A 22,546-nucleotide genomic window follows, 5' to 3' on the forward strand; every position below is an offset into this window, starting at 1 on the left:
TATGCAAATAACTCAAGAATAATATAGAATAAATCGCTTCAGTTTCCGCAACTGTTGCTCTCTCTTATCCCTACAGTGTGTGTATTTTCAACAATTATCTGGCCTAATTCTCTGTTTTATTGCTTAGGATTTTAATGCTTCAAATGTGGAACATAGAATAAATGTGACTGCCAATGACACTTTAAAAAAACGCTCAAGTGCAGTTTTTAGTTGACTACAGCTAGTTTATAGGCACAAATGAAAAACACCTTTTGAAAAGGAAATGTAAACATTACATTAGGTCTGGATCCCCCAACTTCTCAGCCACAAGAAATAACAGTAACTCCATAAAGGTTAAACAGGCATTGCTTTGACCCTGAGTAAAATTAAGTCTTCTACCAACTCTATGGCACTGCAGAAGACAGTGGATTATCTGTGCGAATAAGCTGAATTTACGGGTCTCTACATTCATGTTTGCAGGACTATTTAAGGTATTACAAGTTCTGGTATAATACAAGAAAAATGCAGGTGTAACTATCAGACTCATCAGGTTGCTTCAATAAATTCGGATGCTCTCCAGAGCTGGCAAGGTGATGCCAAAAAAGTTAAACTTGAAGCATGAGACTTAGATTTCTAAATGAGACAGCGGGGGGTTGGAGCAGAGTTAATAGGGGAAATCAAGACTGAAACAATCAACATGACTGCTATGTTTGGAGAAGAGTTTAAAAATCAATTCTTTCTGCTTGTTGTAAAACTGTTCTGCCAAAAATCTGACACTGTTATATGCTTTTTATTTTTCAGTTTATTTAATCTTCTTTAACACAGCCATTGTTGGTTCAACAATCCAATATTTGAGGTTACATTATTGCAAAATAAGGACATAGCTGAATAGGTTATGGCATCAATACATTTGTTAATCTTATCCCTTTTATTAAAGACAAAGCATAGTTTGTTAATATTGTTTTGGATTAACTCTATTTGTAAGGTTACTTATAGTGTTGCATACTAAAGGCAGGAGATTTGCTCTTTGGGCCAACTGTCTTTAAACTATAATTTAACAAATCATTAGCATTTTGTAATTAAAAATAGATAAAGCACTATTTTAGTATAATGTTAGGCAGCAGTAAAAATTACCCTGTCTGAATAAATGTGTACATATATAAAACACTAGCATGCTTTAAGAAGTTAAGAAACATTAATATTCTGTGAAATTAATATATAAATAAAATATAATCTGGAATGAAATTGCCATTATGTACAAAAAAGAAAAAAAAAATAGAATATTTCACTTCCAAAACCTACAGATTTTAGTATCTTATAAGCACATCATATGGAATGTAGGGGTTAGTTCATATTTGGAGAGCATTAAAGAATAGTGTGATCCAAGTTTCCACAAAACAGTATATATTAATTATATTTTGAAGATTTACATTCTTTCCAATGTTAAGACGACATCCTTTTGAACTTCCTTAAAGAGATATTTGTAATGTCTTTTATTTATTAAGAAAAAATACAGCTTTAATACTATAAAGCATGTTTATTATTTAAAAATATTGGAAAATAAAAATATTTTGAAGATGACATGTTATTCCAGGATATATGAACTTCTTTAGTATTGTTATTTAAGGAGTGAAATAGTTAAGCTACTGTTGTAAACACTTTACTTTCAAGCACATACATTTTTTCTCTGTTTGCATTCTTTGTTTTCTAGTTCTCTCATTTTCCACATTTTACTTCTTTCTTTTCTTTTCTAATATTCCTGACTTTACTACATATCTTATTTCATTAGCTGACTTTTATAGTCTCTTCATTTTTCCTTCGTTTGCAATAAAACAATGGTTTCTAATAAGTAAACAACCAACTGAACATCTCTTTTTACCTTTCGTAGATGTTTTCTTCTTAAAACATATACTTATATGTTATATGTAACATATAGCTTCCATATTTATGTATATTATATTTCAACACTTAAAGAACAATAGATTCACAGAGTACTGTGGAAATACAGTATATTGCGGGTACACTATTCAGCCAGCTTACGGAATGACAAAAATGAATCACTTTTCATGAGTAGTATCTTAAGTATCCTCTGTTTTTTTTTCTGACTAAGCCAAATAGATTAGCAGTTTTCAACTGCTCATTTTCTTCTTCCTGGCAATCTTGGAGACATTCTACAGAGAGAGAACCTAAGAGCAAATTAAAAGTGGAGTCGGTTACAGGTCGCTTTCGTGGTAAAGCCTGGTCTCGTGTTCGTTACTAAGACTGTGTGGTCAACGATTACTGCCTGGACAGGAACTCAGGAGTGGGTGGGTCCGCTGCAGGTGTGCAGGAGTTAGTGCCTCCGCCCTGGCTGCCCGCTGGGACACAGCACGGGCTGTCACAGTGGCTCCGCGCTCAGGCGGTCTGGTGCACCTGCAGCACGGCGGGCTGCACCGGGTCCTCATCGGAGCGCTCCGCCTCCTCGGAGGTGACCCCATAGCCACCTTCATAGCGCACCTTCTGTGCCTGTTCCAGGGCCACTGACTCCTCCTCTTCATCTTCCACAATAGTCAAGTCGATGTTGCTGTCCATTCCCGAGTTACTCCCCCCGGAGGTCGCCTTCTCAGCAGCCCCCTCTGCGATTTCTCCTTCCGCCAGGGCGCTGGGGAGGGACGCTTCGGAAAGACCCTCTGCAAAGGAGCCCTCCTCCTGGTCATTCGGCATCTGCTCGCTGCTAGGCAGGTCTTCGGACTTGGTCCCGTTTTCTACATGGCTTTCTTCCTCTCGGACTTTCTTTCTCCCAAAAGTGAGGGGAGAAACCTTGAAGGGAGAGCTTTTTCCTGAGGATAGTTTCTGGTGATTTGATGTGAGAGACTTCTTAATCTTCTCTCTCCGTTCTACAGATACGATCTTTGTCCCCAGCTTGTTCATCTTTTTCTCGATGTTCTGGCGAGAAAATGCTTTCTTGAGGCTATCCACTTTCTTGAGGCTGGATCTTTTTATTTTCTCTGCCCTACTTTCTTCCATCTTTTCCTCGGCACTGTCTTCCAGGGCCTCCTCATCGTGGGGTAAATCATCATCTGACGAGAGGTCCACGGTGTGCAGGGTTTCCTCCAGGGACTTGTTTTCATCCGCAAGCTCCTCCTTCCCTTCCACAGTGCTGGAAACGCGCTCTTTCACAAACACACTGGCAGGGATCTCGTTTTCCTCCTGAAAAGACGGACAAGGTAGGTTTCATGTTAATAACATATTTCACAAATAGCCCTGAGCTGCTGTAATGTGTGTGTCTGTTTTGGGGACATGGTGATGATGAAAACCAATTGTTTGTGGCTTCCGTTTTCTAGAATAGGAAGACAGTTCTAAACTCGTTAAGTCATTCTCTTTAGGCTGGATAAGGCCAAGGGCAGCCTGTTGGGACTATCAGGGGGACAGCCGGCAGAAGCTCTATCAGTGACAGGCAGAGGGGAAGTGGGCAGTGACTGAGATAGACCAGGAAGCTGCCTAGATAAGGGAGCTAAAGTACATCACTGCACTGTGAACCCAGAGGCCCTCTCTCTCCTATCCTCTTTTGAGGTCAGAGGGCTTGGGCCTGCCAAAATCCCATTGCAGAAGAGCCTGAAGGTCAAGTTGGCAGATAAAAGATAGGGCAGGTGAGAGAACTGAGAAGTCTTCAAGTGACAGACACACATAAAGCCTTGACTGGGTTCCCTCTCCAATTAGAAGTCAGAAGTAAAGGTATGGTCAACCTTAGTATCTGTTCAAAGGTGCACACTAATTTTGCCGAGGACCTCATTTTAGAGTGAGAGAAACAAGGACTAGGCTTCCTGGGGGTGCACTCAGGAAGCCTTGTGGTTTAGAATATCCTTTGTGGGAGTTAATAAGGGGAGGTGAGAACTTAGGATTATTTTTAGAGTAGTGAGGGGGAATTATGTGGCTAGCCACAGTTTATCAATTCTCTAGTGTTACGCAGAGCTTCTTTGGGTTAGAATACTTTGGTCCCCACCTCCAGCAAAGAGTCAGGAGAGAAGCACAGAAAGCTGCCCCCTTCACTGTTGCCAGCACTCTCCTCCAGCTGCTGGGCACACAGGCAAAGATGGCAAGAAGCAGCACCTGAACACTCAACTCCAGAGTGCAAGGAGGATGGTGTTGCTACATTGCTCACTGGGGAGTTTTGAATGCAGACAGACTCGGGTTACACAGCTAAAGAACTCTTGATTTTAAAATATTTTTCTTTGAATACTAGAAAAGGAGAGCCAGTCAACAAGATGTCTTCACATGTTTTTTTTGAAAGAAATGGCACAGTAGTGAATGTGTGGCCAGAGGCTGAGTCTCTGTCTTTGCTGTACTACTACATAGCAGCACAGCTTTCAACAAATAACTTAATCTCCTTGAGTGTCAGTTTCTTCCAGACATGAACAAGAGATCTGACCTAGATTAGCAGTTTTCATACTGCACTCCCAGGGGCACTAGGGGTTCTGCTGGAATGCCAGAGGGGGCAAGTCACCAGACCCCCCTGCCACCCCTCCTGCAACGAGAGCCTCAGGATTGCCTGATTCTATCTAAGGCTGTTCAGTAAACTTTTAGTTTGAAAACTAACTGGATTTAGTGGACTTTAAAGCCTACTTGGGATCTAAACATCCTGCAAAGTGTATGCTAATGGCAAGAACTTCCCTTCTTATTTTGTAATTTTGATTGACTGGAAAGATAAAAACATGTTTTTAGAGTGTGACTTTATATTTGATAGACTAAAGTTTAGATATTACAGAGAAATTTGAAAAAACCCTCTCCTTATTAACAACTGAGTGGTAGAATTATGATGCTCCTTGAAAAAATACAACCCTGTATCTCCCTTTATACACACTATACAGAGTCCTTTCCATAAATTGTAAGAAACAAAGGATAATGTCTTGCGTTGACATAAGAAGTAGAAAAGTCCAATGAAATAGAATCCTTGTTAGAGTGATGATATCATATATTGTGTTTTCCAAAACTTTCCCCATATCCTCCTATTTTGAATATCGTGGAAAGTGTTTAGGCCATAGTAAAAGACAAAGTAAAATAATAAAAGGAGTGTGGGACTGCCACAAGTCTTTTATGACATGGACTTTTACAGAGCACTGCTTTCCCATGTTTCAAGTTGAGGTTGCTTCTATTTCCCTGAAATGCACTCCCCATGAAGGCAGGGATTTTTGTCTCTTGTCCATGCTGTGTCCCAGCACCTAGAGCTCAACAGCTGCTTGTTAAATGAGTGCATGTTGGGTGAGGTGGCTTTCTAAGAAAGTCCTGAGAGTGGCTGGAATGGAGATTGCCCCTCTCTTGGGCAGGCTTGAGGACTACAAAAGAACGAGTTTAGCTCTGTGTCTAGAAGGAAGTTTGCTGACTGCTGTTGCCACTGGGACATCAAGAGAATCTAAGTACCAATGGGGACAATGATCTCCATTTTAAAGGAAGGATTTTCTTCATAGTGGATGGGTGTTACTAAAAGAGAGGTAGGCAACTGAAATAGCTAAGGCTTGGATGCTTAGTATAGAAGCAAAGTTACTTCCGGGGTTTGATAAGAGGGTTGAGAAGGTTTGACAAGAGTTGCTTACAGGAAAAGAAGAAACCAAGAAATCAGTGAAATGTTATTAAAAGTCCTCAGTGAGGAAAGCAGAATTCAGGCAGAAAACTGTAAAAATAATCCTTGGCTATCAGAAAAGAGGTACATTTTCTGTAGTATAATCTCTCAGGTAAATCAAAGTTAGTAAGTTGGATAACTTCCCTTTCTTTAATCCCAACAAAAGGTAGGCATATTAACTGAACTTCTAAAGGAATTAAATGAATAATATTACAGTTTTCCCTTAAATGTACATTTTATTATTACAAAAGCATGGTTGCTGTTGAGTCTTAGACTCGTTCGATTCTTTTATCATGTATCCTTTGAGGAAAGTTATTATAAGGTGACTCATATATGATCTGTGGTAGACACATACTGTGTATATGAATGGGTGTTGAGGGAAGGTAGGAAACCCTTTTGTAAAATGCCAGGGAAATTATATGAGAGCTTTTTTGATGCCAGCTATAAAAATAAACCCAGCAGGAACAGAGATAATCCAGAATGAGTTGGATGTGTCTTTATGCAACTGGAAACAAGTGAGATATGTCTTCTTGGCTAACTGCTATGCTTCTGCTGTCATTTTAATTACACAAGCAGGATTTAATGTTCTGTGTGTTGGACAGTGTTTATTTTGTGGCTTCTGATGGCATCTACTCTGGAGGTAAGCCCTTTCTTTTCACAATAATCTGTGAATGTCGAAGCACATATAGCTCTTACCTTTCCATAATGTTTGTTTGGAGGCAGAAAAATACTGATAATCTTCAAAAATTCTATTCTGTAGTAAGACGTGTGAGTGATGTTTGACAATGAAGCAACTCTTACTGTGGTGGAAACTTCAGTCTACACTTCGGATAATGGATGCTGGGTAACTGCCCTCTCCTGAGGTGCCTAGTCTGTCCTGCATCTGTGCCCTGTGCTCAAGCTCCCACACACACCTCGTGGAAACACTTGACATTTCATATGCCTATTAGCAAGGTGACACTTCTGCCTTCAGCCTCCCGTTGTAATGTTTCGGATTGGCTTTCTCATACAGATTCCAAGACCGATGGTGATTTCAAGAGGGAAGATCAAGTACACATCCTCAATTCTGTCACAGCTTCCCTATGCTAGTTACTTATATGTCTACTTAGGGTTTTTAGCTCCTGAAAATAGTGCTAGGAATCCCTTGTGAGCTACATTGCTTCCTTGGGCAGTTCTGCCCAGTAGAGGCCCTCCAGGAGCAGCTGGTTATTTACCCTTTGTTTTCAAAAAGGTCCTCATCTCCCCTGATGCAGATGTTCCTGGTTCTGACCTTTCATAAGAACCCTTAGGAAGTTTTTCAAAGGAAGGGGAATAAAACAGTACACTTCAAACATATATGACTGATTAGCTCACAGCATAAAAACGAATGGAAAGAACTGAAAAAGTAGCATTTCTCCTTGTACTTCAGCTTGTTTGCTGTTCGTATCGATCCTAGTGAACTAACAGTCCTATTTGTATCAACACAGACAGACTCGCCAACATGCTAGACACTTCTCGGGTTGAAGCTCATGGAAGTAAATCATCTGTGTACATATCTAAATACCTAGATATGCACATTTTAACAAATAAGACTCCATGACTCTCCTTACAAAGGAAATTACAGTAAATCATTTAAAAGCTTGAATAAGGAGAGAAAAGCCAACAGTTTGCTTTCCTGTCACTAACTCATCATTACTGTTGGTAGAATAAAATAACAAAGGATGTCATATTCCCACTGGGCTGCGGTAGCATCCTGCAGGGGTATGAAGACCATAAATGTGTGTCCATGGGATGGTTTATCCAATAATCTCTAAATACTAGTTATTAAAATAAAACTGTGCCCACCTGACATTCTGATTTATAGGTCTCTTTTACACATTGACGGTTTTCTCCGATTTGTGTTTCTGAGGTATGGATTGCCAAGTAGATACAGTCATTGATTAGAACTGCACCCCTAAGGCAGCTGTTGGTGGAATCAGCAAGTCATAAGAATAAAGTGCATTAGTTATAATCCCTGAGCAGTCTTTCACATTCTGGAGGATTTAAAAGTTTCATTATTTTTCAGTGTTATCAAGGGTTCAATTCTTTTTTTAAGACACACTGGTTAGGTGTTCTTTGTTACAAATAAAAAACGCAAAACAAAACCAAACAAAAAAACCAAATCACACTGAATTATTTAAAAGCTGATGTAGAAAACCCAGTAAACATGAACTTTACCATAGTGGGATTATACTGTTTGTTTTTACTCATTTTGCAATTCAATTCTATAATCTCTATTATTAATCATAAAATGAAACCTTGCTAGTCACAGTTTCTCAGCCTGTTTCTTTGATATAAAATGAAGTTAAACTGAATGATCATTAAGGTGCTTTCCAGCTCTAAAATATTTGATTCTTTGTTGTTAACATAAACCCCACAAAAAAGAATTAACAAATTGCAGAATTGATTCCATAGTGTACAAATGTGTTTTGTTTCATGTAAGAATCAAAACTATAGAACCTGAGTTGTATTGGAGAACATTTTTCATTCATTCAGTTCAAACAGATATAGATTATAAAGCAGTGGAAAGGGCAGCATTTACTTGGAATAACGGCATCTGAAAGAGTCTAGGTTTTTTACACAATAACATGTAATGATTCTAAGAAACACTAATAATAATCAGTTATTCACTTAAAGTGCCTGAGGCAGTGCTCAAATTCAATAAATATAAATAACAATAAGAACTAGTATTTGTTTATCTCATAAACTAAAAGGGCACTGGATAAGTAACACATCAAAACCAATATCCCATATGGGAACATTGTAGTGTGATAGAAACATGGAGAGTTGTCATATAAAGGCGTCTTTTATTATCTATATCCCCATTTCTTCCAGGTCTGTACTAATGTAACAGTCTTCAGAGCAGTGACTTTGGATAAAGTGCAGGCTTTTTAAAAATCGATTTAAAAATAGTCTGAAGATGTTACACTTTTAGCACCTTTCTAAATTCTGACCTTATTGAAGGAACCCCAAGGATGAAGATTTGAACACATTTATAGGCTCAATTCTCCAGAAATGTATCCACTGCAAATAGCTAACCTTTCTACTTCTTTTCATTCACCCAATTTCCCAATTTCATGTGGATGAAAGTGGAAGCTGTCCATGAGTACTCTCATTTTGTTCCCTGGATTTGAAATCATCTCCCAACTGCTTTTTCAAATAATCATTTCTAGAATCTTAAGAGGACGTAAGAGGGCACTGCATCCTCAGGGCCAGTTACCTGTGAAATTCTATCTCTTAAATCAAAAGAGAAAATTTCCTCATAATGTAGAGTCACTGATTTTCTGTACAAACTCTTTTTTTTTAAGGAAAAGATCACCATGCTTACAAGCAGAGTCTTAGTCTTTCTTTAGCATTTGCTTTTTGATCAGCAATGCCTATGAGTCTTATTTTATTTATGCTGGGTCATGTCACAGTATTTTGAATTCAAATATTGATCTGAAGCTATTACAGAAAAGTTTAAAAGAGAAAACTGCTGAATTTAACTAGGATTTAGAATTTATCTTATTGCTGAAAGAGAGATGTTTCTTCAGTTTTAGACACTACTGGTTATAATTTAAAGTAATTGCTAAGAAATTAGATGCTTCACAGCTACAACACTGTTGTAACATTCTGAACAGACTTAAATAAACAATGACATGTTTTAAATAGGACAAAGTAGGACAAATTAAGGACAAAGTTTGGAATTTTAAAAATGCAATTATGTCCAGGCATGGTGGCTTATGCTTGTAATCCAAGCATTTTGAGAGGTCAGGGGGGATGGATCACCTGAAGTCAGGGGTTCAAGACCAACCTGACCAACATGGTGAAACCCTGTCTCTACTAAAAATACAAATTTTAGCTGGGTGTGGTGGTGGAGGCTGAGGCAGGAGGATTGCTTGAACCCAGGAGGCAGAGGTTGTAGTGAGCTGAGATTGGACCATTGCACTCCAGCCTGGGTGATGGAGTGAGACTCTGTCTCAATAAAACAAAACAAAACAAAACAAAACAAAACCCAAAAAGCAAATGTGTATGTATCTAGCAGACCAACCACTAACCAAAATATACTTGTAGATTTTGGACGGCTCTACAGGGCTTCACAAACTGAAAACATATTCTTCTCGACATTACTGTACCAAATGTGCTCAGGTCATGGGACAGATTTTCCTTTTTCACTCTCTTATTTTTACATATTTTTTTATCTTAAACTAGAATCGGTAGATTTAATAAGGGGAAGTCCAGCATAGGGTTCAGATGGACTGAAAATGAGAAATAACTTAAAGACACCTGGTACATATTTGCCCTCCACGTTCTTCACAGGCCTAGGAAATAGTCCCCTTCTGCTACACTGTGAAAATCATGCTGTGACTAGAGGGTTCATTTAGAGTATATCTTTTGGGAAGAGTCCTTTGCTTTCACGGAGATGAGATATAATGTTGATTTCAACATGGCGATAATTATACAATGCATGGTTCTCTGTATGTAGCAGAGCTGTTTTAAGATCCTGGGTAAGGTAAGGTCAGTTTTTACCCAGGGGCCATATTTCTAACCAAGCAAAAGGGTAGCCTTTGCTCTGAGCAAATGAATTTCAGATCCTCTCAGTATTATCTTCTATTCATTGACCACTTATACCATGCCAGTCCCTACTAACTATTTTAAATGTGATTCTTTCATTCCTCATTCTAAGAGAGGTAGGAGGGAAGAAGCATTAGTGTTCAAGAGCACGTGCTTTGAAATCAATTAAACATGAGTTTGAATCCAGCTTCACCATTCACTTACTAACTAGCTTCAGACAAGCCATAAACATTTTCGAATCTCAACATTCCCATCTGTAAATTGGGGATAAATGAGATAAGGCACAGAAAGACACCTGGCAATGTATGCTGGGCTTATTAAGCACTTGATGTTTCTTTTTGCTCTTATTAATATCATCAGTGTATAGATGAGGAAACAGGTTTGGAGAAGCTACAAACTGTGTAGTGGTAGAAGTAGGATTTGAACTACTCTTTGTGTGACTCCAGAATTTACCTTCTGAACTACTATAGTGGACCCCTCTCTAATAAAAATTATTGTTTTATCCATTGGCATAATTACTACTCTGGGGACACTGCTACTTTTTGAAGAAATAGGAGAAAGAAAAATCTTACCACTGAGGGACTGTTTTGCATTTGTTTTTACAAAACAATCATCTTGCAATGCCTTGAGAGTTGAGAATTCTAATATCCTTTAGGCTAATAAATGATCTTATGCAGCCTAAGAAAGGTCCAGTCACTTGCCTCTAGTTTCCTGCCTTCTAAAATGCTCTTTAAAAGTGTCCTTGGGGGTTGCTTGCTAAAGGGCCCACAATGGAGTCTGAACACATTACTTTGGATTCTCTTAGCTTCCAGTTTGGTCTTGAGCACCCCTGTTTCAGCTTTCACTCACTATGTGGAGAATTTCTACCATTTCTGGCTGCAATTTCACACCTGTCAATCCAATGTGACAAAACAGGAGACCATGTCAGGCCCTCACAACAGCATATGCCTTTAAGTTCCCTGTGGTTTTTGTAATGTCAAATTTATAATTCTCCTGAATTTCTACTAGCATATCCTCTCCATCCCTCCCACCAACATCTGCAGAACATCCGTGAGAAAACAAAACAAAACCCAATCCTGACAAATTGTGATTTTCCTCTACAAGATAAACACTTTTTTCCTCCTCCTTAACTGAGGGATGGGACAAGAGATAATCTGCCTGATTCATACTGGAAGCAGAAAAATTTTCTTTGGTGTCTCAGACTTAAACAGGTCTGTACATGTTTGGTTTTGTTTGGAGATCAGTATTTAATTTAGAAATGCCTTGAGAGCTGAGATTTCTAATATCTCTTAGGCTAATAAAGTAAGGATCTCATATGGCTTAAGAAAGGCCCAGTTACTGTATCTCGTTTCAATTCATCTGGTGCATGAAAAGCTACTGCATTTGCATTAAAAGCTGAAAAGTTTTCAGCTGCAAAAGCCTGCAAGGTAGAGGAGGACATAGCCTCCCTAAACCCTTACGACACTCAAGTGCAATTTGAGGAGCACAAAAAAGCAGCGAGATGAGTCTTTGCTTTTATGGGGGTAGGAAGGCTTAGGTTCTAACTTGGCAGAGCAGATTCATTTTGAAAAAGAAGGCTCCCTCGGTTTAAATCCCAATTTCTAAATCTCTCTTGGGAGATGAAGGCTCTCCCTGTGTGCCTTTCACAATCAAACTGTTGGTTATAGCCTCTCCCCTCCATGGCTTTGAAATCCTCTCCTATTCACATGGTCACAACAAGACAGCCCTGGGGCGAGGACGGCAATCGCTTCCTGGGCTCTGTGCTGGCTGGATTCCACTGGGCGGAAGGGCTTCCAGCATTAGGCAGGGCTGCCCTGGGATTCACAAATGCCCACCACTTGGCGGAACAACAGCTCCACGCAATCTCCCTGTCCCCAGATAGCCTCTTGCTACATTAATTGCATCATTGATGCATTAAAAAAATTAAGTGGTCTTTTTATTCTAAGGCAACCGTTTGAGGGAGAAACATTTAAGAGTAGCCTTTGTGACTGTAACTGATAACACTCCTTTTATTTTACTTAACAGTTGTGGTCTCTCTGAGCAAGGAGAGGCATATCTAGTGTGTTTGTACTCTGTATTTTGAGTGCATTTGCTAGAAAAGAACCCCACAAGATTGCTTTGCCCAAAATGGTCTTAAAGGAACAAGGCTAGTCCAACTCTAATGGAATCAATCTTCTATTTGATTGGTTCCCAAAATGTTGGTAGCCTTTGTATAAAGGAATAGTTTGACTTCTTGGTTAAAAAACAACAAAATACCTCACATGATCACTTCATTTCCACAAACAGTTAATGAACAGCCACTGAATTAATTTGCCCTGCCCAGCAAACAGCTGCAGCCAGAGCCCTAAGCTCCTAATGCAAAGAGACAAGTGAATTTGACTAGGGTGCACCTGCACATCTTCCCAACCTGCAGAGAGTGCATCCAGGTGCTCCCTAACAAATGACCTGGGACCTACTAAACCCGTGAGCATCTTCTTTGGGTTTAGTCTGCAGTGACCTGGGAAATTCCCAACCCTGTGCACAGATTTCATATTTGCCTGCTGCAGGCAGACAGGGGACAATGCCTTGTGTGTGTGATCCCCGACAGGCAGGACACATGTAAAAATGGCAGTGAGAGTCAGGACGAGTGAGATCATGAATGTCGAGGAGTTCCAGCCCGCCTGTGAGGAGGCGTAGGGGTCACTGACCTGGAAGATGAGCACTTTGAAATGGTTGCGACGGAGGAGCTGGGCGTGGTTGTTCTCTAGCCGCTTCACCTGCGCGCACTGCCTGTCCATGCGCTCTTTGACCGCGCGCGTGTGGGCGCTGACCTTGCGGGACTTCTCCAGCAGCTTGCTCACTGTGTTGCTGGTGGAGGCCTGGTACTTGGAGAGCTTGGTGAGGTCGTTCTGGATGCCCTTCACGGAGCCCTCCAAGCTGATCTGTCGCTGCTCCATCTTGTGCTGGTTCTCCTGCACGGCGTCCAGCATGTTCACCAGCTTGTCCAGGAGCGTGAGCACCGTGACGGCGTTCACCTGCGAGTTGTCCCGGATGGCCTCCTCCGTGTTCCCCAGGTTCAGGCTGGGGCTCGGTGTGGAAGAAGGCATCGGGCTGGGGCTCGAGGGCTTTTCCTGCTGCATGTCAAACCCAGGGTGCTGGAACTTTTCGGCCTGTGCAGCGTCCTCTCCCATGGCTAGGCAGGTGGGAACGTTCTTCCTCTCTGGGAGCTGCTTCTTGCTCGGGTGGGAAGTTGTGGTGGTGAGGGTGCAGGGTAAGGCCTGCTGGTTGGAGCTCAGAGCACCACTCTCTAGGACTGGCAGAAGTTCAGACAGGCAACAACTGGCTACGCTGATCAGGGGAACTGCATTCCAGCTGCTCTTAAAGGCCCTACTCCACCCAGTGGGAGGAGAAGGTTACAGAACTGAGAACTACTCAGGGTTCAGAAGTATGCACACACTTCCTAACTGCATTCTTCTGGGCACTTTGCTGCAGGTTTAGCTTTTCTTTCCTGCTCTCCTTCCCCCGCCCCCTCCCCCCTTTTTTTTAAAGTTCAATGTCATATTTCAATCATGACTTCATCTAGAGGCGGAGAAAGACATGCTAACTTGGCTCAGCTCCATAGCTTCCAATTGGCTAAAGCTAGTAAACTTTTCTCTGGCTGCAATGTTACAGATGCAACAGAGCGCCTGTTATTTTTACTGGATTCAAGTTATTGTAACGGAAAGTATTGTTTGCATTTGCCCTAGAACTGACTGATGGGTTGCAGATCACCGGGTGTCCTACTGGGAGGCATAAAATTTAAAGGTACTGCAGCCAAGTTTGTATGATTAGTTTCTTATTTGCAAAGGAATGGAAGTAACTCTGATAATGATAGGGAAAAGAGCTCAGTTCTTACGACTCTTGTAGTTGGGGATATAAAGTAAGTTAAAGAGATTGAACTTCAGGGATATTAAAAAGAAAGAGTAATGCTGCTGTTATGACTGTTATCATGTGTTAGACAGAAACTTTTTGAATGACCACATTTAAAAAAAAGATTGTTTTCTTCAAGAAATGAGATTGAGAGAGGAAAAATAAAATGTGGACTTTTAAAGAACCTACCATAATGATTTGTTTTAACTAACTTTGAGTTGGTGCTGAGAGATTTTCTCAAATGCCCATCTCTGCAACGCATTTATTGACACGTGCACAGAAGTGTCTGTTGGCAGGTTGAGTTGGAGTTTCTGAAGTGCTTCTAATGTTTGACATTTTAAAATTCCTGCTCAGTGAAGTGGCACACCTGTTCTCAAATGTGGCCCTCCTCAGCTGAACCCTTGGGATGTGGGGCTTATTTCCGAAAATTACTTTATATGCTTGAGTTGATTTTAAATGTATCCAGCCTTTGAAAGTGCTTTCAGTGGGAAGTTTGTAATAGGCCTTCTATGAACAGTTTTGAGAAGAACAAATGCCAGCTTGTACCAGGTCAGGGATTGATAATGAAACAATGCTGTTCGTCAGTAGTGACACCAACATGTAAGCCAATCCATCAGCAGGCCATTGGTTATCATGTTGGTTGAATCTCTCTGCCTTCTGCTATCTGAATGAAACACTATCCTGAGGACATTGGCAAAGCACGACCAAGACGGCACCCTCAATGAATATAGCTGCCAGTGAGGAAGATGATCTAAAGATATTTACAGAGGCCTCCACTTTCTTCAGATAAGTAGTACCATCAAAACCCACTTAAAGCAAACACTTTAAAAATAGGAACCAAAAAAGGTGGAAAGAATGTTTGGTTGAGATCCTATCTTTTAAGAAATAAGAAAGTTATTAAAATTAATTTACCTTATATTTAATAAAATTCAGTTGGTCAAAAATGTGTTAAATCCTAGAATAAAGGATGAATCAAGTGTTGATTTTGAGAAGCATAATTTTCTCACAAAATTATATGGTATCATGACACGACATCCTTTTACATTTGACTTTTGTGGGCAAATCATAGAGTGTCACTATTTCAAAAATATTTGAGGGCTTCATCAATTTTCCAACAGCCGCTCTTAAATTTTGACATTCAAATCATTCCTTTTTGAAGCACTTATTGTGCCATCATCCGTGTAGATTTGTTCTTCTTCAAATGTTAATGTTAACTATTCCAGCTGCAGATTCTCATTTGTCAGAGGAGTTGCCCGTGATTCAAGGGCTTCTCTAACATTACCTTCATCAACTTCATGATTTCCTACATATTTTGCCAGATTTGCGATTCCACATTATAATCACTTCACCCTGATTTTGCATTGATTTGCGCTGATTGTGCATTGCATTGTTGGATATTATATAATCAGCTAGATGAATAGAGAGGAATAGAGATGGGGTGTGAGGTGGGAAAAGGAAAGAGGCTAGTTGTTAAACAGGAAGAAAGGTTTGCATGTGGGCTTATTTATTTTTAAAAATATATTTTGAATAGCACAAGTAATATATCAATCATCTATTGCTGTATAACATACCAGCATGAAACTCAGTGGCTTAAAATAATATTTTATTTACCCATGATTCTGTGGTTGGCTAGTCAGGGCTCAACTAGAATGGATCATCTCTGCTAGGCATATGCATTCAGCTATAGTTTGAACTGAGGAATCTGAGATGGCCTCATTCACATGCCTGGCTCTTCAGCTGGAGCAACTAGAACACTGAGATTTCTCTCTTTTCCATTTTTCAGCCTCCGGGGCCTCTGCATCTGATCTGTCTAGTAAGGAAGTCAGATTTTTTACATGGTACTTCAGGGTTCTAAGAGAGTAGAAGCAAAGCTGTAGAGTTTCTTAAGGCTGCAGGGTATCTCTGGAACTCTTCCCTTGTCACCTCTACGTGCTGTGGTCCAAGCAGGTCACAGGCCAAGAGCAGATTCAAGGGGATGGAAATAGACTCCATCTCTTGTTTTTTCTTCTTCCAGGCTGTGGTGCAGTGGCATGATCTCGGCTCACTGCAACCTCCGCCTCCTGGGTTCACGCTTTTCTTCTGCCTCAGCCTCCCAAGTACTTGGGACTATAGGTGTGCAGCACCACGCCTGGCAATTTTTTTTTTTTTTTTTGTATTTTTAAGAGACAGGGTTTCACCATATTGGCCAGGCTGGACTTGAATTCCTGATCTTGTGATCTGCCCTCCTCAGCCTCCCAAAGTACTGGGATTACAGGTGTGAGCCAACATGCCTGGGCATTAGATGCCACTTCTTTATGAGAGAGAAACAGTAATGTCTCATGACAAAAGGGTGAGCAGTTTGGGAGAGACTGTTATGGTCATCTTTGAAAACAATCGCCACATGAATACATTCTTCTTTTAAAAGGCGATCACTGATAAAGTGGAGCCCCTTTTGATCACCATTTCCATTCTATTCCCTTCCTTCTCTTATCAAGTAATAGTTTTAATGAATTTGTCATACATTGTTTAAAAATTATGTTTAAAAGTGATCAGTTCATTAGTGAATAGTTTCATGCTGTGATGCAGCTTGTTTTGTTGGATAACCTTACAGTCATGGGACCTAGGAGGAGCTGTGTAATGGGAATGTACAATATGGCATGAAACTAAGTAATAGACGGATACAGACTGTAAGGGCAGCAACAGTTTGTATAGTGGAAAGGCAAAGACAACTAAAGAAAGCGCTATGGATGAGTTAGAACGAGAGGTAATCCTGAGCAGCCAAACTTACTTTAGTTGTCCTAAATTAAGTCTTTCCATCTGAGAGAAATCAGTGAATTTCAGTGGTCAATTCTAAAAAGAAATGTTTAAAAAATTATTTATACCTACTATACATTATGAAGTTTCTTGGAAATTAGGTAGTGGAGTTTAGACTTGATACTGTGACAGGCTCTGGAGGTTTTGGAAACATGAAAGTGATATATTTAAGAAGGATTTGTACAGCAATAAGATGTAGGGAGGGGGTCACTTGGCTGGTGGGAAATAAGTGCTAGGCACTGGGCATGCAAAGATGAATGATGCATATTTGTTACCCTTTAAAATCTGCCACCTTAGGAGGCCAGGTAAGTAGACAAATCCTAAGGCTAGATGTACAGGTGTGGGCATAGAGAGGGAAGGATTAGCTCTACCGAAGTCCAAGAGCCTGAGGGCTTTAGCCACGACATGGTATGGTTAGGGTTCAGAATCCTCTAGCTGATCACCAGCTCCCCCTAACACCAGTTACCTCAGATGTTCACGTCATAGAAGCACAGAAGTCATTCCAGGAAAATACCTACTTTAGTACCAGTTAAGGAATTGATCCCTATTTCTATGTGGTTTCCTATTTTGAACCACTAGCCCATAATTTCTAGACCAGAGGCAGCTCAGTGGTCTCTTTTGTTGGCCCTTTCCATGTAGGTCTGTCAAGTCATCTGGGCATTCTTGGTTTGACAGCAGCAGGAGACCTGGAATGAGGTCTGTTTCCAAACCTTAACTGCTAAGATAGTGTAAATAAAGCAAAATAAAGGACTTTGTGTAATTATTCTCATAAGAAAAACTCTGGGCTTAATACCAAAGGTGGTAGGATAAAAGCATTACCAGGTTAAAATGAATGATGCAGAAAGGAAGGTGGAGTTGAAAGATCACCTGATCATATCCGGGCAAACTCTATACTGAGTCATTGAATCCTGCAGTGAATATGGATGGAGAGTGAGGGTGCAGTTTGCAGAAAGCCTGAATGTCTTGCCTTGCTGTTTTCTAAGGCAATGGAGAGGAATCAAGTGTTTACTTTCACTAGAAATATTAATGTTGAAAAGCACATGGTTATATGATTCGAATCTCTTCCAACCAAAGTCCTTGTATATCAATGATGTCAGTAAGAAACAGAGAAATATATAAGGAAATCCTACATAAATGAGTGATGAAGCATAAGTAATGTATGGTGTTTACATATAAAGTAGATTTTACCCACTTGCCATGTGCTGTCATTTAGGAACTTGAAGATTTTTGGAAACTTTAGAGAAGCTTACATTTTCAAGGCTGTCTCTGGCTCTTGGGTTTAAATAAGTGTTTCTCTATGTGCCGTATCTGTACTTCTCCATATCTGCCCCCGTTGTAAACTCCAACCCCTTAAGTATCATACAATCTACTCACATGACGTATTTACAAGTGTAGTAGATATTAATGAAGTTTTAGAGTCACAGTTAGGAAGATTTCTGACATCTCACTGGTTTCTCTCCTCCTACTTTTCTTTCTTCTGTTTTCTTCTTACCTCCACTCCCTATATCATGAAGAGAAATATTACTCAAACACTGGACATTAGGTTTTCTTCTACCCCAAGAAGATACGTGACTGTCATCATAAACACATATACCCTCCCTTTCTTAGAAGAATTCTGGTGCTCTGGTGCCAGTTGACTCCAGTTAACTGTTTTTTACCTTTTTTTTTTTTTTTTTTTTGTGAAGAACACAGGGAGGAAGACACGTTAGAACATTGTTCCTTTATCATTCATTCATTCAACAAATATTATTGAGTGACTATCAAGTGCTGGGAATACCCGTGGTCAAGAGACAAAGCCCCTGTTCTTATGGAGCATATACTTTTTGGGGTGATATTGGAAACAGATAATAAATAAAAAGCAATGTAACATCAGATGAGGATGCTATCTTAGGGTGGTCAAGGAAGTCCTCTTTGAAGCAGGGCCATTTAAGCAGAGATGTGTTGCAGGAATCTGGAATAGAGGAAAGGGTTTTCTTCTGTACTAATCTGTTGTTTTTAACATGGTGATATAATTTTAGTTGGGCACATGGGCATCCAGCTAAAGACAACACTTCTTAACCTTTCTTTGAGCTGGATGTGGACATTTTACTGAATTCTGTTCAATAGATGTGAGAAGTGATATGGGCCCCTTCCAAATGCTGCCCTTCAAAGAATTGGTTGTGTGCCCTGTTGATTCTTTATCTTCTTTTCCCTGTATTTTTTTTTTTAAGGAGATGTCAAAAACTGAGTTTGGGTACAGAAATAGAAACCATTGACTTGATGACTGAAGATGGCACCTCTTCCTTCTCTGTCACTCTTGTCTCCACATCTCTGTCTCCTGCCACCTTTTCTCATTGCCCTTGATAAGCAGAGTAACAGTGAAGAGTATGGACTCTCAAACTGGACTTCCCAGTTTCTGATTCCAGCAAGGTGATATGACCTTGGACAAATTGCTTTTCCTTTGTAGGCCCCAGGTTCTTATTATAAAATGAGGATAATAATAATTTCTATTATAAAGGGTTGTTACAAAGATTAAATGAGTTAATGTTTGTGAAATATTTAGACCAGTGCCTGGAACAGGTAAGCAGCATATGTGTTAAATACATAAATTAAATAAAAACCCTTATTAATATCACTATTTAGTTCGGCCTCATGGCTTTGAAGATGTGACTTTATTTATCTTCAAAATATGTTGATATCTTGTGTTATATGTGCCATAGTCAAAATTAATACCTCTTCTGCTGTCTCTATCTATTCTGTTTATTCACACAGTACTATGTGGCATACCTTGGGGGGGAAATACATGGGGGTGCCTTGGCCTTTCTTACACATAAATTAATCAACTGCTTTAAGTGCGTTGCTATATGCTCACTTAGAATTTTAGACAACTTGAAATAAATATAAATCAAGATCTTCATCCTGGAGAAGTTCAGAGTCTTACAGGAAAAGCAAGATTTACGCACAAGAAACAATTAGAAGACAATACAAAGCAACACTTAATGAAGTGTTGAAGTTGTCCTTTTTTAGTTTCAGGAAACACTTAATATCACAATAACCCTTAGCTTTTGCTTTTCATTGCAGATCCCTAAAGCAAACAGGAATTGAGGCAAAATACTTTAAGTTAAAAGGATAATTTAGCAATAATGCTGTTGTTATAGTACAGTGTTTTTCACGTATGATGTCTTGAGATACTGTGAGACCTTGGAAAATAATGCTTGAAGGAAGTGGGCGGGTATCTATTGTTTTTCCATGACCAAACTGATGCTTAGGTTAAGTCCAGGGCTCTGTACAGAACAGTGAGATCAGCAGATAGATATAATATGATCTTCCGTCCCCAGCTAGGGACAGCATCTCCACCCTCCTCCTCAGTTTTCCTTTCCCTCTCCCATGACACCTAACTGCTGTTTATCGAATCTTAAATCTCTCCTATGAAGGACATGCTAGAGATTCCTTTGGTCACATGTTTCAGAGTTTAATAAGCCTTATTTTGAAATTGTTAACTTTAAGGTCTGTTTTGTGAATTTGCTCTTTGAAATTTCTTGATAGGATGTCAAGAAGTCATACAATTTTGTCCTTTATGAAAACAAACAAGCCTATAAAAGCTAAGGACAACAACAGAGATGTGTTACCCTGTCTGAAAAGAAAGTTACATTAATTTGAAAGCATTAGAAAAAAAATTCTAAAACCATTTTAGTAACCAAGTCCGGTATATGTCAGGAAGTTCTTCATAGATAATTTAAATCCTTATCATAGCAGTATTAAACTGTTTCCTCTCACGCTGCTGTTTCTTGAGTTAATGAATAGTCATATAATGACTTTTAAAATGCATTACATATTATCATTTTTCTGTAATTACTACATATTCATATTAAAATTTAGGATTGCTGGTTAAATCAAGGCTATATCTGTATAGATCCCACTGCTTATAAATAACTTTGTATCAAAAATATTTTGGCAACGCAACTTGTTTCGGCAATAAAATATTTTTGTAGGTGCATAATGGTGGTAGCTAGAAGCATTTGCCTGGTGGTTTACACTTAGAAAGTACTTGAACTATCTTGAATTATCTCTGAATGCTAAAAATGTGTGATTCCAAATTCCTTTCCCTCTGGGCTCACATTTGTTGGCTTCAAAGAACTGTTGTGTTAGTGGAAACTGTGGCTCTATTCCAGTTGAAAAAAATAAATAAATATTGAGCGAGCCAGAAATCCAGGTAACAAGCAGAGGTGACAAGAGCAGAGGGAATAGGGTTTGGCTGACTATCCTTGTGTGCCTGACTGCTTTATTAAAACATATTTTCAGTATCTCTTCCTAAAACAATTATGGGCTGTTGCACAGGCACAGTCATCATATCAGGGCTGATTAACACAAAACATGTTGGAATTTATTATGATGCGAAAGGAATTTAGTGTCTTTGGGGCTTACTTTCCTCATTTGTAAAGCTGGTCTCTGATTTCGGAGGCCTTTTCCAGGGATATTATTTTATAATTTAATGAATGCTTTAACACATTATTTGCAGAGTAATTTTGTTAGTATTATCTCACATTTTAGACTCTAAAAACACAAACAACACAGCATTTTTTGGTCACTAGATTTCATCTCTTCTTACAGCTGAGGTAGTTTGACGAAGTGTGGTGTTTCAGTGGACTGAAATCAAAAGACCTGAACTAGATTTTTGGCTCTAACACCAACTGGATGACATTGAACACTCAACCATGTGGGCACTGGCTTTCCTTACTTGTAATATGAAAAGTTTGACTGCATGATCTAATTCAGTTCAACAAACAGTCATTAATTGTTTCCTGCATTTAAGATTCTTTAAAAGGACATGAGGATGTGGGTGAAGTTGAGGAAATACAAATTAGAGGCATGGAGAAGCTTGTAATGGAATATACGGCCAGTGGGAGAAAAGGACAGAGTTAAACATTATAATAGATAAAAAACCAAAGTTGTAGGAGCACAAAGTTTTCTAAGTTTTCAAGTATTGTGAAAGATAATGTTGACCTATAATGGAAGAGCCCTTCAGGGAAAGATGTATTTGGCCTGCATTTTAGACACTGTAGCTAGTGGATATAGTTCATTGCAACAGCCACTTAAAACCACAATCTACTATGGTGATTAGGCATGTCCATCTCTAGATGCTAATTTCACTCCTCTGCAGGGTGTAAAAGAAATGAAAATGTGGGAAGATTGAGTTTTCCAGTTCAGGGATTGACCTTTAAAAGAATCAGGGCAGAGAGAGGGTAATGTCAGTAGAGAAAACTAGCGTAAATATCCCTGACATAAGATTGGACTAATTAAGTTTAAATGGGAGGGAGCCTGATCTAAATTAGAGAAAAATATTATCTGAATTATAGGATCTTTCTTTCAAAAAACGCAATGTAATTGTATTATGTTCAAGTATATGTGGTAAGTTGAACTAATTACTGGAAAAGCATTTCTATTTTTTTAAGTGCTATCGGAATCATCTTTTAATGAATAGATAAATTTGGATTCATGAAGACTATCCTTTGGAATGCATATAATTTATGTGTTAATATGTTTGAAATAAAATGGCTAGTCACGCTCTTTAAATTTTGTTCATGCTGCTACTTTGTTTAGTGACCCCCTTTTTATACAAATAGTTCAGAGGTAAACTCAAGTCCAACATGGTTCTAGTTTTCAAAACTTTGTTACCAATTAGTGGGCTCTGAGTGATTGCTATCTCACTCAGGTTCTTATGTGCTAGAAAGGGTGCAA

The 22,546-nt window shown here is 39.4% G+C and overlaps 1 protein-coding gene across 1 annotated transcript; it reads right to left on the reverse strand.

The window, feature by feature from the left end:
• Window positions 1–766: 766 nt before the first annotated feature.
• CAVIN2 (caveolae associated protein 2) lies at window positions 767–13,480 on the reverse strand. Its single transcript, XM_002749576.6, has 2 exons — window positions 12,835–13,480; window positions 767–3,168 (listed from the first exon to the last, which is right to left on the reverse strand). The coding sequence occupies exons 1-2, from the start codon at window positions 13,315–13,317 to the stop codon at window positions 2,374–2,376; spliced, it is 1,278 nt and encodes a 425-aa protein (XP_002749622.3). The 5' UTR covers window positions 13,318–13,480; the 3' UTR covers window positions 767–2,373.
• Window positions 13,481–22,546: the final 9,066 nt, after the last annotated feature.

This window comes from Callithrix jacchus, chromosome 6 (genome assembly GCF_049354715.1).
Source record: "Callithrix jacchus isolate 240 chromosome 6, calJac240_pri, whole genome shotgun sequence".
Lineage (NCBI taxonomy): Eukaryota > Metazoa > Chordata > Mammalia > Primates > Cebidae > Callithrix > Callithrix jacchus.

What these genes read in the sequence shown, in the direction of transcription:
- CAVIN2 (XM_002749576.6), bottom strand. Translation starts at nt 13,317, where the DNA reads ATGGGAGAGGACGCTGCACAGGCCGAAAAGTTCCAGCACCCTGGGTTT. An exon ending in TCAAAGTGCTCATCTTCCAG is followed by an intron (nt 3,169 to 12,834) that starts GTCAGTGACCCC and finishes CCGTCTTTTCAG; the next exon opens with GAGGAAAACGAGATCCCTGC.